Here is a 15,857-nt window from a genome sequence, read left to right as displayed (position 1 = left end):
AATTTAAATCCTAGGATAGGGAACTCTCAGCCCTCCAGTGAGTTATGAGATGCTTGTTGAGCGAGTGGGAATAAGCAGTGTGTTTCAGAGCCTTATCACTATTGCTTCTATACCTCCAGAGACTGAATTTACGTCTCAAAATTCAGTTACTTATTTATAATGCTGGAGAGTTTGCCAGTTGTTTACATGTAAACAAATTGCATTCTAAATTAAAAAAGAAAGATAAGAAAAGTAATTGAAATTAAGCAAAATTAGGAAAGCTTTAATTATTATTCCTGAGGTAATACACATCATATTCCTATGCTACAAAGAAAGATATAAATAGGAACACTGTTAGCAAATTAATATATGGCAAAGATATGCTTTGATCTGTGTTCAATAGGGAATGAAAATAAAACCAGAGTATTCAATCTTTTATTATTTTTATTGTACTTTCAGGGGAAGCAATGTGAAGGATATTGCATGGAATAAAAAGCACAGAGGTTCTTCATATTAAAAATGACAATGTCCAAAAATATTCATGGGTAAATATATGGCATTGGCTTTCAGGCTTGATGCTGTGGAGAAAAGCTTTTAAAACAGAGTTTTCTCTTTTTTAACCACTGCAGTTCATGTGGATTTTGGGTTTTCTTCAATGCCTCTCATGATCACTGTCTGAGTACAGCAAGGATTATCTTTATGAAACTTCCACTCATTTTAATCACTACTTTTTATGAAAACCAATTCTAGTCTCACCCTTCTTATTGTACATGCCCTCTAGAATTTGGTTCTAGACAACTTGTTACAGGTAGAAATTAATTATTGTTGCAGTTGGAGGGGAAGATACTTCTGAGATTTTTATGGAGTTGCATGCCTTCAGTAGTTCTGTTTATAAGGAAAAAACATCAAGTACTTATGCAGCTTTTATTGGCCTTAAATCTTAAGCTTTAGCAATACTGCATATTGGGATTATTTGGGAAAAATGCCCAGGCTTTTTTTGACTTTGTAAATGAAATTTTCTTCTTAAACCCATGGATTTGACCATTTAAAAAACTTACAACACACTTGAGATTATCCCCATCTGAAAATTCAGACCTGAATCAAAGACCTGAAGATGAAGCCAGTACCTGGAGAGGAGTTTAATAATTCTAGCCACAATAAAAGTCACAACTTTGAATCCATATTTTTAGTGTTCTTTGTCCCTTGGTGCAGTTGTGATGGGTTTTCTGGGCTTTGTTTTACTTTGTGATGGTGGCAACATTGGGGAGATGGGAGGAAAGAGATTTTTCAGATACATATTTGCATTAGGTTCTCACAGATTAATGTGCATTTTTCAGTGTAGTCGATTCTGAGTGTGAATTTAAGGGCTGCTCTTGGAAAAAATCCCTTGATAAACTCCTTAGGAAGTAGATATAAAAAGGTAAAATAAAGAATCTTTTGTGTCAGGGGCATCATCATTTAAAATGTCCAGGTAATATGCTGATCGGGGGGCACAACAGAAAAAACAGTACCAACTCAAAATTATCATCTGGTTTGGCAGTTTTCTGTTTAAGGCCAGACTTGAATTAGCCCTTGAATTAGCCCTTAGTTTCCTGAGGTTTGAACATTGAGATATTTTGGGTATTGATAGTAAAGAAAAATTGCTCTTTTTAATATGTCAGAGAAATTAAGCATCTCTTTCGCTTATTTCACAATACTGAGTGAAAATTTAGTTTTTGAAAGTAAAATCACTAAGAACTAAAGGCAAAATTACTCTAAAAAGGCTCATAAAATGACAATAAAATGGCAAGAAGTGCTTATAATGTACTGTAATTAAGAAATAGTTGGCTTCTGATTGTAAAGGCGTAAATTATAACATCTGTATTGTCTCACCCTTCCCAAGAGATTGAAAATAGAATAAAAGTTTTTTAAGACTCGGTTGCTCCATCTCTGGATCAGAAAAGGGCATAATCCAACAACAGTTTTTCATCCAAGATTGCTGATGAAAGACATCTCAGTGGAGTGATGGGAATATAGAGCAGTGCGACCACTTAAACATTGCTCCTTTCTTCGGGTTGCAAGCAGTGGGTTTATTATCAGTGTATTTAAATCTCTGGTCTTCTTTTAGGCCTTTCCTAAAGGATATTTGTTAAAAATCCTGATTGCTTAGATAGACAAGGCAGTTTGGGTACCTTTTATTTTTAATTCTCTATAAATCAGACTACATAAACATTAATGGTGTCTGTGAAATGTCTGTTAGTAGCTGTCACTGTTAGTAGCTGTCACTCATTCCAAGTCAAGTGATGTTCTTATGTCACATTGCAATAGTGATCTGAAAACTGTGTGTGTAACATATCGACAGGGCTGTTATATTTATTTCTATGTAGTGGCAGTGTCTTGACCCCATCAAAGTTCCAGGTAACTCTAATATGTTCAAGTTTCCTTTAATGCAGAAGCACACCTCCAATTTGCATTAATGATTTGTGTGTGCATGTCCAGGGGAAGATGCAGCTGAACCCTGAGTCCTGTGCAATTTATTGGAATTGTGAGTGGTGCTGGCAAGCTGTGGTGGTGGCTGTACTGAGTTCATTGTTCATTTGTGCTCTCTGGTTTTCCTAACTCCAGCTGAAATGCAAGAAAAGAGAGTCTGATTGACATTCTCACTACTTTGAAGACCTAAATTCAAAAGTTAGCTACTCTGCTGGTAAAATGCGATTTATTGATGTACTAGTAATACTTTGCCCTCCACATGCTGGTATAAAAATGAAATAGATATTAAATGTTTTTAGTGGAATTTTAATGATACTAAAATTAATTTTGTAAGCTAGGGGGAAATAATATAATAATTATGCAGGTTATTGTCATAAATGTTTGGACTCATATAAGCACATGAAAGCAATGATATTATTTTTGCTCTTTGCAGTGTTGAGAAACCCTGTTTGTAAGTTGTATAGATTCCCTACTTCTGACAACAAGTGGATGCGGATCCGGGAGCAGATGGCTGAGACCACCCTCTCCTTCCACGTTCCTAAAGAACTAATAAATCTGCACATAAAGGAGGACATGAGAAGGTAAGGAAGAGGCAGCAATATAAATTATATTTTTCTGACTTTGAATCATGCAGACGAGGAGCTAAAATATATTTATTTGTAGTATGAAATGGGCACTTTTATAGCTGCTAAGAATTTACAGCTGTAACTGAACAGAATTGATTGCTCAATAGGACTCCAGTGACCTCATAAGTTCTGAGCAATGAACTGTGCTAAAGTGCAGTCATGGCTTTAAACCTGTTAGCACCACCGTTTGATTAACAATTTAAATATTCTGGAACATTAGCATTTTATAAAGGATCAGAAAATGACAGGGGGCTGAGCAACATTGTGCTGTGTTTGGCTATGTGTCTGGGTAGAGTTAATAACATAGACAAACATTATGCCATGAAAAATGACAAGTTTATAGTGAATAAAGGAGCAATGAGGATAAAATGGACATTCCTTTAGCTAATCTAAATTAGTTGGCATAAGAAAAGGATTCCAAAGTAATGTTTGTTTGAAACCCTAACGTTTGGCCTCATAACCCAGAGAGATATCTGAGAATCATAACAATGTGTATGGCCTGGAGAAAAAGGAGAATAGAGAACACAGGTGTCCCAAAAGCCTTTGAATGTCCAATTTGCCATTGCAGTGATTAAAATGGAGCCTGTCCTTGAACCCTTGTAAGCTGTGCTGATAAAATTTGGGGAAACATCTTTTTAAGTAACCCAGGGCTACCCTGAAGACAGTGCCTCCTTCTTCTTCCAGCGATAATGGATGATGTAGAAGATATTGCCTCCTTCCTCATGCAAGTTACTTAACACATAGATGGGCAGCTGGTCTCATGTGTAAGAGTGATGCTGGGACCCAGTGCTGCATTCCAAAGCCATCCTGTGCGCTTTGAGGCAATTCCTTCCTGTTGTGTCACATCCCAAAACAACCTGTTGTGGCTGTTTGTTCTGCAGTATCAAGCTTCTTTTCCTTTTTTTATTTACCCCATCTGTTGCTTCCCTGTGATGTTTATATGCCAATAGAACAGCATGTGGGAGGCTGGAATCTTGATTTTAATAAAGTCACTGGACTGATACATCCTTATGCATGGTGATGATGGGTTATAAAATTCCTATGAATTGTTATAATAGTTTATTTTATTCATTTAGTACTGTGTTTAGGCATTTATGGCCTCATCTTGTTTGAGAATACTTATGGGCAAGGTTTTTGCAGTAAGCAATAAAAATAGATTATACTGAGTCTCACAGTTCATGCACTTCCCATATTTTCATTTGCCTCATGGGTAAGTGCCTTTTAAATGTTAGAGGATTACTTGAACCACTTTTACTACTTCTGCATTATTCTCTCCAAAGGCATAATACAAGTAATAGCCCTTGTTGTTGTATCATATTATAGAATTCACCTCCCTGGACAAACTCCTAGTAAGAATTCACCATGGTGGGGTTTTCTCTTCACCAAAATAAAGATTTGAAAAAGAAACAGAAGTAACAGTGGCACAAAGATTGAGATAAGTGCCTCTGATTTTCCTGACTGCCGGTGTGGTTGAGCTGTTCAAGCCTAGTTGAAAGTGTGGGTGTGAAAGAAAGAGACCAAGTGATTGATGCAGTCTGGAGGAGGAGATAAGACTAACCAAAATGAGCAACACTATGTAGAATACCAGCAGATGGTGGGAACAGGAGCATCTGTGTCATCTACCATCATATAAGAGTGTGAGTTGGAGCTTCTGCTTTGTCTGGCCTTTCTTTTTCAAGAAAAGCAATTGTGGAGATGTGTGTTCTTGTGGAGTCCTTACACTTGTAGTCTAGTAGAACGTGTGAGGAGGATGCTGCTATATTCGGTGTGGGCTCAAGTATTCTTCTCTGTGTCTTTTCCCCTCTGTTAGTATAAAAGGATAAATATTTCTGTCTCAGAAGCCACTTATCATACTCAGCCTGTTTCATTTTTTTTATTGTGGCTTCAATATAGTCAGGCCTGAAGCAATTATCTATAAAAATGTGCCAGTAAGTGTTAATGCTATTCAGTATTCATTAAAAATTGTAGTTTAAATTCCCTTTTCTCACCATCTTGAGATTGATTGTCTCTTGATAAAACTTCAGTGTTCATTGTTAACCAAACCCTTTCATTTATTGACATGATGCTTTGAAATTTGTAACTTCTAACAGTATTTGACTTTATTTTAACTTTAAGGGAAAGAATTTAAAGCAGGAATGGAAGCAAAATGATCTTAAAGTAGGAAGGGAGAAACAAGTTAAATTTAGCTTATAATTGTCTACACTTTTGTATAATAAAAAGTGTAGTGGATAGAAATTTAAAAGGAACTTAAAGTTTTCATCTCTTAGGAACCATATAAAATCGTATCATGGCTTTGCAAATCCCAGTCTATTCTCCTCACATGCATAGGAAAAGAGGCTTTAAAATAATTTTAAATGTATTTGTTGCCATTTTTGGGGTGGGTAGTTTGCTCATGGGGTTCTGGTGGGGTTTCTTTTGTCTCTTTTTTCTGCTTTGTTTTCTCTTTTTCTGTTTCGAAACAACTGTTCAGGGCATGCAAAGGTAAGCACAACTCACATTGAAGTTTTTAGTTGCCTGTCGGGTCAGGCTCACCAAAACTTGAAATAATTTTGGGAAATTCTGTAAGGAGACAAAAATTGCAACTGTTTTCAAGAGAGTCTAAAATGAGATTATTAGTAGAGAAAGAAAAACATGCCTTTTTTTTTTTCTTTTTTTTCTTTTTTTTTTTCTTATTGACTCCTCCATAATAATTATTTGCCTGGTTTGGAAACAACAGAGTGAAAAAGCTATGAGTATTTTATTTCTGGAGGGAATGTTATATTGTTTGTCTGGAGTTTATTGCCTATATATCACAGAAGCATATCTTGTAGCAAAGAAAAATGAGAGTAATTTTATCTGATTCTGTTCTTTAAAAAAAAAAAAAAAAATTGAAGTGGTTATCCATACATTTTAAAGTGAACTTTGTTAGGAAGAATAATTCCTGTGCTCCTTTCCTTAGAAGCTTCTAAACTTCCATTATGTATGAATGATTGAGTCATATCCCAAAGCTATAGTTTATATTTACTCCAAAGCTGCTGTTTGATAAATATTCAGAATTTTTAAGCTGTTACAATATTACAGAAGTTTTGCAAATATAATCTGCAGAAATGTCCCCTCTTGTTTTGAATCCTGCTAAGCTCTTTGCTTCTGATGTGTTGTAGTGTGTTTTTAAGTTTCTTGTTTTTTTCCCCCATTTTAGGTATTATTCTCCCCCTGTTCTTTGTAAGATGGTTCTTCCCCCTCCAGTTTTCCCGCCACAGAGTCTTTGGCAGTTATGTTACCACGGTTACCCCTGCCCCCCTTATTTGTCAATCTCCCAAGTTACATAACTGCTCCTCCCTTATCCCACCATATAAGTAAAGTTTTCCTCCTCCCTGGGCCCAGTCAATCACCCCCCACTCCTCCCTGCTTTCGAGAACATTCTTCTCTCTGGGGGTCATAGTTGGCTGGCGTCCCAGGGCCCCTCCTTTGTTCTATGTTTATTGGATAAGTTCTTGTGTCAGTTTTCTTATGTACCTCCCCATATGTTCCCCTATTGGTTAGCTGGGCTTCCCCTCCCGTCTCCACCCCTTCCCTGTAAAACTCTGTCTCCCCCCGTGTTCGGGGCCATTTTGCTGTGGGTTTTTCCACTTGTTGGTTTGCTCTGTGCTGCCTGTGGGCTCTTCAATAAACCGACGTTTTACCCCCAGCAAGTGGTCGCCTCCTCTCTCGTCTCGTCCAGCGCGAACCCAAGTCCGCAATCCAGCCCAGCCCGAGGCCAGGACGCCAAGGGGGGCTGGCCTCAGATGCGCAGGGGCGTCGGCCGCTTTACCCCTTCAGCTAGCCGGACTTAGGGCCGTGTACGCCCTCGCGCAGTTTGCCTTACAACGTGGGGGCCGACGAAGTGGACTTTTGACCACGGACTGGACCCTGCGGAGTTGGGATTTACTTACCCTCTGGACGCCAGACTACCCCGGGTAGTAGCAGGCTTCGTTTTAGAAGCAGCGCTCCCCGGCGGAAGGGAGTCGGGACTCCTCGCACCCTCAGAGGACGACTCCCCGAGACGAGTGACCTTCGCCTGGTTTTTTCTTTGTCGCCGCAGCAGGATTGGTGAGTTCGGGCCCCGTCCTGGGGACTCTCCGGCTTCCCCTCTGCCTTTTTAACTTTCCCTAGGAGTATATGCCCTGCGTTGGGGACCTACCCCCCCGCCTTCTCTCCTTGAGGTTTTTCCTCGTCCCCGCGCCGTTTTTGTTTTCTCTTCCCTTTGGGTGCCGGATTTCCCCAGACGTGGGGCCGCACCCATCACCCGATCTCTTTTTCCCTCCGGCTGTTTACCCAGACTTTGGGGCAGTGGGGGGGGCAGGGGCCGGCGGCAGGCGGCTCATTGTTTAAGTTCTCGTTGTTTCCCGGGCGTGCGGTTGCGTCATCAGAGGATTTTCCCCCTTTCTAGCGGTAGCAGTTTCTGCTCTAGAAAGGCGCAATGGGTGCCGGCTTGGGAAAATCCCAGAAGGAGGTTTATTATGTTGTGAAGGGTTTGTTGCTTGGGGGTGGTCAGAAAGCCCGCAAGCAGGAGTTAAAATGTTTAGTTAAGTGGGTATTTTCTAGGTTTCCCGAGGTCTCCCCGGAACGCGTAAAAGAGCCGCGGTTTTGGGCAGCCGTTGTGGCAAAATTAGAAGAGGCCATAAATTCCGGGGAGACAAAACTAGCCACCGTGGCGTATTGCGCGCGCAGAGTTCATGCGACACTCGGCGTGCCTGTGGAGCCTAAGAAATGTCCCGCGGTTTCTGGTTTGTCCCCTCGTTCTCCTCGTTCAGTTGCCCTTGTCCCCCAAACCTTTCCCTCGTCCCGTAGGCATGAGCCCTCGAGGGGGATTTTGAGGGCCGACCAGAGGCAGGGGGTCCATCCTGCCCCTGCTCCCCCTCGACCGGCTCGGCCTCCCCCTTCGAGGAGCCCTGGCCAGGCTCCTTCTCTTCCCTTACCCTCTACCCCGGTCCCCAAGTCCCCGGTTCCAAACCCCAAAGTTGTTCGGTTTTGCGACGACCCTCAAAAGGGGTCCCTTGGTGCCCGAGATGGCGGCGGCCACGCGGCCGCTCCCGCCAGGGCTCTTTCTTCTCCTCCTAACCCTTTCCTCCCTAATGCTAACCCTTTCCTTCCCCTGGACCGAACCTCTTTTTCGGTTGTCCCTCCCCCATCTCTTTCCTCTGCTCCTTCCATTTCTCCGCCCTCCGATCCTCCGTCGGCTCCTCCCCAGGTTCCTCCCCCAGTTCAGCCCCCTGTTTACTCCTCCCCTGCTCCACCTTCATACTCTGCTCCGCCTCCGAACTCCACCCAGGGGGCGGAGAGGGGCGGTGTGCCGCGCCCACTCCCTCGCCCTGCCCCATTGCCAGACTCCGCCTCAACCTCCTCCAACTCCGGTTCCCACGCTCCCCCTTCCGGTTCTCACGCCTTGTGTTCGGGGTGGGGGGGGATGGATGACTGGAAGCCGGGGCAGGCGCCTTTATTGGAAGCCGCTCCGGTTACGTACCACCTCAGCGGGGAGGGGAGCTCTCAGGCCTAGTGGGTGCCTTTAGCACAGGCCCGGATTAAGAAACTGTGCAAGGCGCAGAAGGACTACTCCCGCGGCTCTGAATACTTCCGGGGTATGCTCCGGAATGCCCTTGCACAGGGAGATCTGGTGCCGGCGGACCTGAGGGCCCTTTTCTCTAGTTTAACAAGACCCATGGAGTTTAGGGTCTGGGTGGGGGAATGGAGGAGGGAGATAGTGGAGGTTCTCCCGATTCTTTGGGGGAATCCTTCAGTGTCTCATGACGCGGACGGTTTGGCAATTTCCCAAGAATATCTTTTAGGCGAGGGACAGTGGGCAGAGGGGATAGCTCAAGCAAAGGCCTTGTTCTCGTCTCAGCTTGTAGAGACCGCTAAGGCAGCAGAGCGGGCCTTTTATAAGCTAGAGGTGATGACCTCCCAATGGGAGGACGATGAAGTCCGGCAGGGGCCGCAAGAGCCTTACATGGTTTTTATCGAGCGCCTCTACAGATACGTGGAGGCGCAGGCGACCGGGGACGACGACAGGGAGAAGATGCTCTGGAGGATGGCGTATAGCAACGCCAACCTAGAGTGTCGGAAGGCCATCAGGAGGCTCCCTCGAAGTCCCCGGCCCACGGTGGAGGCCATGATAGAGGCCGTGGTAGGCCAGGTATCCTTACCATCGCGGCCTAAAAGAGCCTCAGTGGCTTTTGCGGAGGACCCCGAACCGGACTTCTTTGATATAGAAGCTGCCCCCGTTGCCGGGCCCCCAACACCCGGGTCCGGCAGAAGATCAACAGCCACCCACCCCTGCCACCTCTGTGGCAAGACAGGGCATTGGATGCCTCAATGCCAGATGCGATTAGATTATTTGGAGTATAGAAGGAAGCGGGAAAAGGAGGAGAGTAAGGGCACAAAAAACTAGGCCTGGAGCGCAGCCCCTCCCTGCGCGAAGACAAAAATGCGGCAGGCCACTTAACAACAAGCGGGGAGGGAGGAGACGACAGAGAGCTGCCGTACACACTGCCGGATTTGTCTTACTTAGTACCAGACTTGACACATACCTGTGGTATTCAGCCTACACCTGCGCTTGACACCATGTCCTCTGTCCCTACAGGCTGCAGCTAACTAGGGACTTCTATCTCCCTAGTAGTGACATGCAGCTGGTGTCTGTCGACCTGCAACACCCGGGTCGCTGGAGGAAACTTGGACGTTGCAGGTGGACAGTCGTCGGGGACACAAAGCACACACCGCGAGACATTCACATCGTCCCTGGTCTAGTAACTACCGACCGGGACCGTTTCGCGGTAGGGCTGTACTGTGTCCGACCCCCACTCTTCCTCCCTAAGGGACAGATCATTGCCCAGGCTATTCCGGTTCCAGATAAAGATAATTGGAAGAACTCCGTGGAGAGGACATCGCCTCCGACAGTAGCCTGGGCACAGCTGGTGGGGAGGGAGAAGCCCCGCCTGACTTGTCAGCTCTCGTTGGGAGGGGACAGAAAGATCGTGAGGGGTCTTTTGGACACAGGTGCGGATGTGACGATCATTCCCTCTCGGGAGTGGCCGTCACATTGGGACTTGCAAAGCGCTGCAGGCACAATCTCAGGTGTTGGGGGCCTTCAATTGGCCAATCAATCTAAGAGCATTGTGCAAATTAAGGGGCCCGATGGGCAATTGGCCTCTATACGCCCGTTCGTTTTAGATTATACCGAGCCTCTCTGGGGAAGGGACCTACTAGCCCAGTGGGGAGCCAGAATTGACCTCCCAAAGGCTCCCCAGGTTTTTCGGGCAGTGGCCACTGAGGAGCGCCAGACCTGGAAGCTGAATTGGCTGTCAGATAAACCAGTACAGGTCTTGCAGTGGCCACTCAACAAGCAAAAATTAAAAGCGCTCAATGAGCTCATTCAGGAGCAGTTACTGAAAGGCCACCTGGTGGAGACAATGTCACCTTGGAACTCCCCAGTGTTTGTCATTAAGAAGCCTAATAAGGACAAGTGGCGGCTCCTGACCGACCTCCGCCAAATTAACGAACAAATAATGGACATGGGTCCTCTTCAGCCAGGGATGCCTTCCCCAGCAATGCTCCCCCAAAACTGGAATTTGGCAGTTATAGATATAAAAGATGGTTTTTTCCAGATTCCCCTGCACCCAGACGATGCCCCGCGCTTTGCGTTCACGGTTCCATCCATCAATCGTGAGTCCCCAGCCAAGCGCTATCATTGGCGAATGCTTCCGCAAGGCCTAAAGAACAGCCCTGTGATCTGCCAATGGTATGTCGCTTTGCTGCTGTCACCCATACGTACAGCCCTCAGGGATGCCGTCATCATTCACCATTACATGGACGACATCCTCGTGTGTGCACCCGACCACAGTCTGCTTGCCCATGCGCTTGACCTGACAACCAATGCGTTGGTTGCTGCAGGGTTCGAGCTCCAGCAGGACAAAATTCAGCGGATGCCACCTTGGAAATACCTGGGCCTCGAAATCACAAAGCGGACCATTGTTCCGCAGAAATTGGCTATTAGGACAAAAGTCCAGATCCTAGCGGATGTCCATCAGCTGTGTGGGTCTTTAAATTGGGTGAGACCCTGGCTAGGCATTTCAACTGAAGACCTAGCCCCCCTTTTCAATTTGTTGAAAGGGGGAGAGGGGCTGAGTTCCCCTAGGGCTCTCACCCCAGAGGCAGGGGTGGCTTTGGAGAAGATACAGAAAGTTATTTTGGCCAGGCAGGCCCACCGTTACCATCCGGGCCTGCCCTTCAAATTTATTATACTGAGAAAATTGCCACATCTCCATGGCGTGATACACCAGTGGGACACCAGTGTAAAGGACCAGGGGCTGGGTGACCCCCTCTTAATTATAGAGTGGGTGTTTCTCAGCCACCATCGGTCCAAAAGAATGACACGGCCACAGGAGTTGGTAGCCGAACTGATCCTCAAAGCAAGATCGAGGATCAGGGAGCTGGCGGGGTGTGATTTCGCATGTATACATATCCCAATTAAATTAGAATCAGGACAACTCAAATTAAAGATCTTTGAAGAACTGCTGCAAACTAATGAATATCTTCAGTTTGCACTCGACAGCTACACCGGGCGCATCGCAGTAGATCGGCTGGCCCACAAATTATTCAATTCGGAGTTTAAATTATCGCTGAAAAAGGTTCAGAGCAGGAAGCTGCTGGATGCCTTGACAGTTTTCACAGACGCGTCTGGAGCATCCCACAAGTCAGTAATGACTTGGAAAGATCCTCAGACTCAGCAGTGGGAGACTGATGTTGTTGTTGTGGAGGGCTCTCCACAAGTTGCTGAGTTGGACGCAGTCGTCAGGGCATTCCAGAGGTTCCCTGGGCCTTCTAATTTGGTTACAGATTCTGCATATGTCGCAGGTGTAGTGTCTCAAGCTGAGTCTGCGGTTCTTCAAGAGGTCACCAGCAAAAGATTATTTGAGTTGCTTAACAGGCTCGTCGAGCTAGTCTCCCACCGCAAGCACCCTTTTTATGTTATGCATGTGAGATCACATACTGATCTGCCCGGGTTTATTGCGGAAGGCAACCGTTGCGCCGACTCTCTGGCCGCGGCTGCTGTTACGCAGGCCCCTCTCCCAGACGTGTTCGGCCAGGCTAAGATCAGTCACCAACTTTTCCATCAGAATGCGCCTGGCCTGGTCCGGCAGTTCAATCTGACACAGGATCAGGCCAAGGCGATAGTGGCCACATGTCCCCAATGCCAACAAGATCAGATGCCTACTGTGGCCTCAGGGGCCAATCCCCGAGGTTTGGCGAGCTGCGAAGTGTGGCAGATGGACGTGACGCATGTCCCATCTTTTGGTCGATTGTGTTACGTCCATGTCTCAGTTGATACCTTCTCTGGGGCTATCTATGCTTCTGCCCACACAGGTGAAAAGGCAGCGGATGTGCAGAAGCATCTGCTTCAGGCATTCGCTGTCTTGGGCATCCTTAGGGCCCTAAAAACAGATAATGGCCCTGCGTATACCTCCAAGGAGCTGCGGAGCTTCCTGCAGCAATGGGGAGTAGTCCATACGACTGGCATCCCCTATTCCCCAACAGGCCAAGCCATGGTGGAGAGGGCCCACCAGAGCTTTAAGAAGATCTTATCCCGGCAACAACCGGCGATGAAGGTGGAGACCCCCCACGTCCGGCTGTCAAGGGCATTGTACACGCTTAACTTTCTAAATTGCTCTTTTGACAGCCAAAATCCTCCAGTGGTCCGGCACTTTGGCAGTCACCAGCAGCTGCAGCCTAAAGCCAGGCCACCGGTTCTTGTAAAAGATCCGGAGACCTGGCGGACGGAGGGCCCCTTTGACCTGGTGACCTGGGGGAGGGGATATGCCTGCGTGTCCACTCCCTCAGGCCCCAGGTGGATTCCATCTAAGTGGGTCAGGCCCTTCGTCCCGAAACAGAGGACTAAGAAGGAGGCAGTACCACAAGTCCGGCAAGCTTGTTGGCGTTGGCGGAGGAAACCACACCATCAGTCTTTGTCTTTCTTTCCGGATCTTCCCCCAGTTACAGAAGAGCCCTCTGCTCCAGCTTCTCCTCCACCCCTTGACCTCCTATGTCATGTTTCCTCCCATTCACCCCCTGCTCCAGCTCTTACCCCCTGTATGTTTTACTTAAACTGGTTGTTTGGAGAAGAACCATTTTTGTGAATTCGTCATACTTTTACTATCTTATCTCATTTCAGTTACATCTCCCCCATGGCCCCCGTTTCAACATCGCTGACTCCCAACCCTAGCCTGCTAATGGCGATCATGACGACCTGCGGACTCCTTTTGCCACCTTCGGAGCCGTGGGTCATCCCCCAGCCGAAAGTCAACGTCTGGCGTGCCTTGGCTCAATCGTTAGGACAGGACAGTATATGCCTAGACACCGACGCAGCAGAGGACCCGATGTCGCCTTGTGGGGATCCCTTTCTCTCCAGGCGAGTTTCTCCCTGCCTTCTAAAGTGCCTTTAATGCTATCCTAGCCCAGAGCCTCACTATCCTCCCCAGTTGTGATTCCTCCAACGCCTGGAGAGACGGAGTGAGCAGGCTAGATCCTGCACCCTCCGAGCCCACAGAGTTACATTTCCTCGGTTCGACCAATGCATCAATTTGCTTTCAGTTTGATTATACAATCACCCCCGTCGAGAGGGGTAGTGAGGTAGTGCTACAGTCCAAGTTAGAATACCAAGCTAAGCAGTGGTGTAAGGCTGTCCTAAAGATCCTCGGCCCCACCACTACCAGACGGACCCCTTACTCCCTTCCCCGAGGCGTGTTTTTAATTGTGGCGACCGGGCGTGGGCAGGCATCCCCTCTGGCCTGGTCGGAAGGGCCGTGCACTTTTGGCCGGCTGACACTGTTTACCCCCAACGTCACTCAAATTATCAATTGGAAGAAGACAAACATCACATCTAAATTGGCTAGACCTAAAAGAGATCTCAAGGATCTCATTGAGGATTGTGATGATGAAATTACTCATTGGTCACACTCAAAATCCATCGCCTTTACTATCTTGTTGCCTTGGGTATCGGTGGCGAAGGCTCTAGGTGAATTGGGCTGTCTAGAGTGTTGGGTGGCTAAACAAGCAAATTTTACTTCAGCCGCGCTCTACGACCTCCTCACAGACGAGGAAATAACAAGGAAGGCGACACTCCAAAACAGAGCAGCAATAGATTTTCTATTGCTGCTCCATCATCATCACTGTGAGGAGTTTGAGGGCCTCTGCTGCCTGAACCTATCCTCTCGAGCCGAGGACGCCAGACATTCCATCAAGAGGCTGCAAGACCTTGTCCATCAGGTCAAGCAAGAAACCTCTGACTGGCTGGGGGACATTTTCAAGGGTTGGGGCCTCAGCGGGTGGGCCGGTTCCATAATAGAATCTGTTTGCAAGGTTGTTCTGAGTTAATTAGTACTTTTAGTTTTCATTATTTTGATCCGCGGTTTGGTTCAGAGACTAATGGTCAGAGATACCTCAGCATCTGTCAACCATGCCGCAGTCCCGTCGGACAAGCCCATCGAGCTGGAAGACCTCTCCTCGGAGGCCGAAGAAGCTACAGATGAGGAAGGGGCGACCGCACCGTCCTTCGACCACCCAGGGGCGGGCGGATTCCAGCTCGAAGAAAGCGAGGCCTGGTCGGACCAGCCGCGAGATCCTGAATTTTAAGTTTCTGTGGACTTCCCGTTCTTTTTATTTTATTTGTTAAGAAACGGGGAGATGTTGTAGTGTGTTTTTAAGTTTCTTGTTTTGTTCCCCCATTTTAGGTATTATTCTCTTCCTGTTCTTTGTAAGATGGTTCTTCCCCCTCCAGTTTTCCCGCCACAGAGTCTTTGGCAGTTATGTTACCACGGTTACCCCTGTCCCCCTTATTTGTCAATCTCTCAAGTTACATAACTGCTCCTCCCTTATCCCACCATATAAGTAAAGTTTTCCTCCTCCCTGGGCCCAGTCAATCACCCCCCACTCCTCCCTGCTTTCGAGAACATTCTTCTCTCTGGGGGTCATAGTTGGCTGGCGTCCCAGGGCCCCTCCTTATTGGATAAGTTCTTGTGTCAGTTTTCTTATGTACCTCCCCATATGTTCCCCTATTGGTTAGCTGGGCTTCCCCTCCCGTCTCCACCCCTTCCCTGTAAAACTCTGTCTCCCCCCATGTTCGGGGCCATTTTTGCTGTGGGTTTTTCCACCTGTTGGTTTGCCCTGTGCTGCATGTGGGCTCTTCAATAAACCGACGTTTTACCCCCAGCAAGTGGTCGCCTCCTCTCTTGTCTCGTCCAGCGCGAACCCAAGTCCGCAATCCAGCCCAGCCCGAGGCCAGGACGCCAAGGGGGGCTGGCCTCAGATGCGCAGGGGCGTCGGCCGCTTTACCCCTTCAGCTAGCCGGACTTAGGGCCGTGTACGCCCTCGCGCACTGATGTTTTGCAAAAGTAGATTTCAGAAGCTCATTTTGCTTAGCGGAGGCCAAAATCACTTAGTCTTCTAGGTTTTGAATTTGTCATGTTTGCTTTACTAGGAAACACATCATTAGATTTTTGAAGCTGTATGTATAAAAAATTGCTACTTGGCCTTCATACAGCATTTTCAGCTTATGTGCTTTTTAATAGCACAATTGTTGTTTGACACAGTTACTGGTTGAAGTGGATTTTTAAAGTTATTCAATGAAATAAGTTACCATTAAAGTATTAAAATATTATTAAAAATTTCAACAATTGTATTAGTGTGAACTGTAAACTTTTTCAAAAATGGAAAATATTATGGTTTTTCCACTCTGTGTACTTTTAGAAAAGGCCTTTCATGTAATAATAATAA

At 46.5% G+C, this 15,857-nt stretch overlaps 1 protein-coding gene across 1 annotated transcript in view; it reads left to right on the top strand.

Annotated features, from left to right (window-relative positions):
- Positions 1-2,964: 2,964 nt before the first annotated feature.
- Positions 2,965-15,857, top strand: part of LOC128949027 (inositol polyphosphate 4-phosphatase type II-like) — an 81,761-nt gene continuing 68,868 nt past the window's right edge. Inside the window, exon 1 of the mRNA XM_054293825.1 lies at positions 2,965-3,029. Within this exon, the coding sequence (XP_054149800.1) occupies positions 3,022-3,029 (8 nt within the window). The 5' untranslated portion in view covers positions 2,965-3,021. The remainder of the gene's footprint in view (positions 3,030-15,857) is intronic.

Source organism: Melozone crissalis, unplaced genomic scaffold (assembly GCF_028551555.1).
Source record: "Melozone crissalis strain CALT ecotype California unplaced genomic scaffold, PUWL_Pcris_2 ptg000188l_1, whole genome shotgun sequence".
Lineage (NCBI taxonomy): Eukaryota > Metazoa > Chordata > Aves > Passeriformes > Passerellidae > Melozone > Melozone crissalis.
Note: the sequence above shows the minus strand (reverse complement) of the source record. Positions and strands in the feature narration are given on the sequence as shown.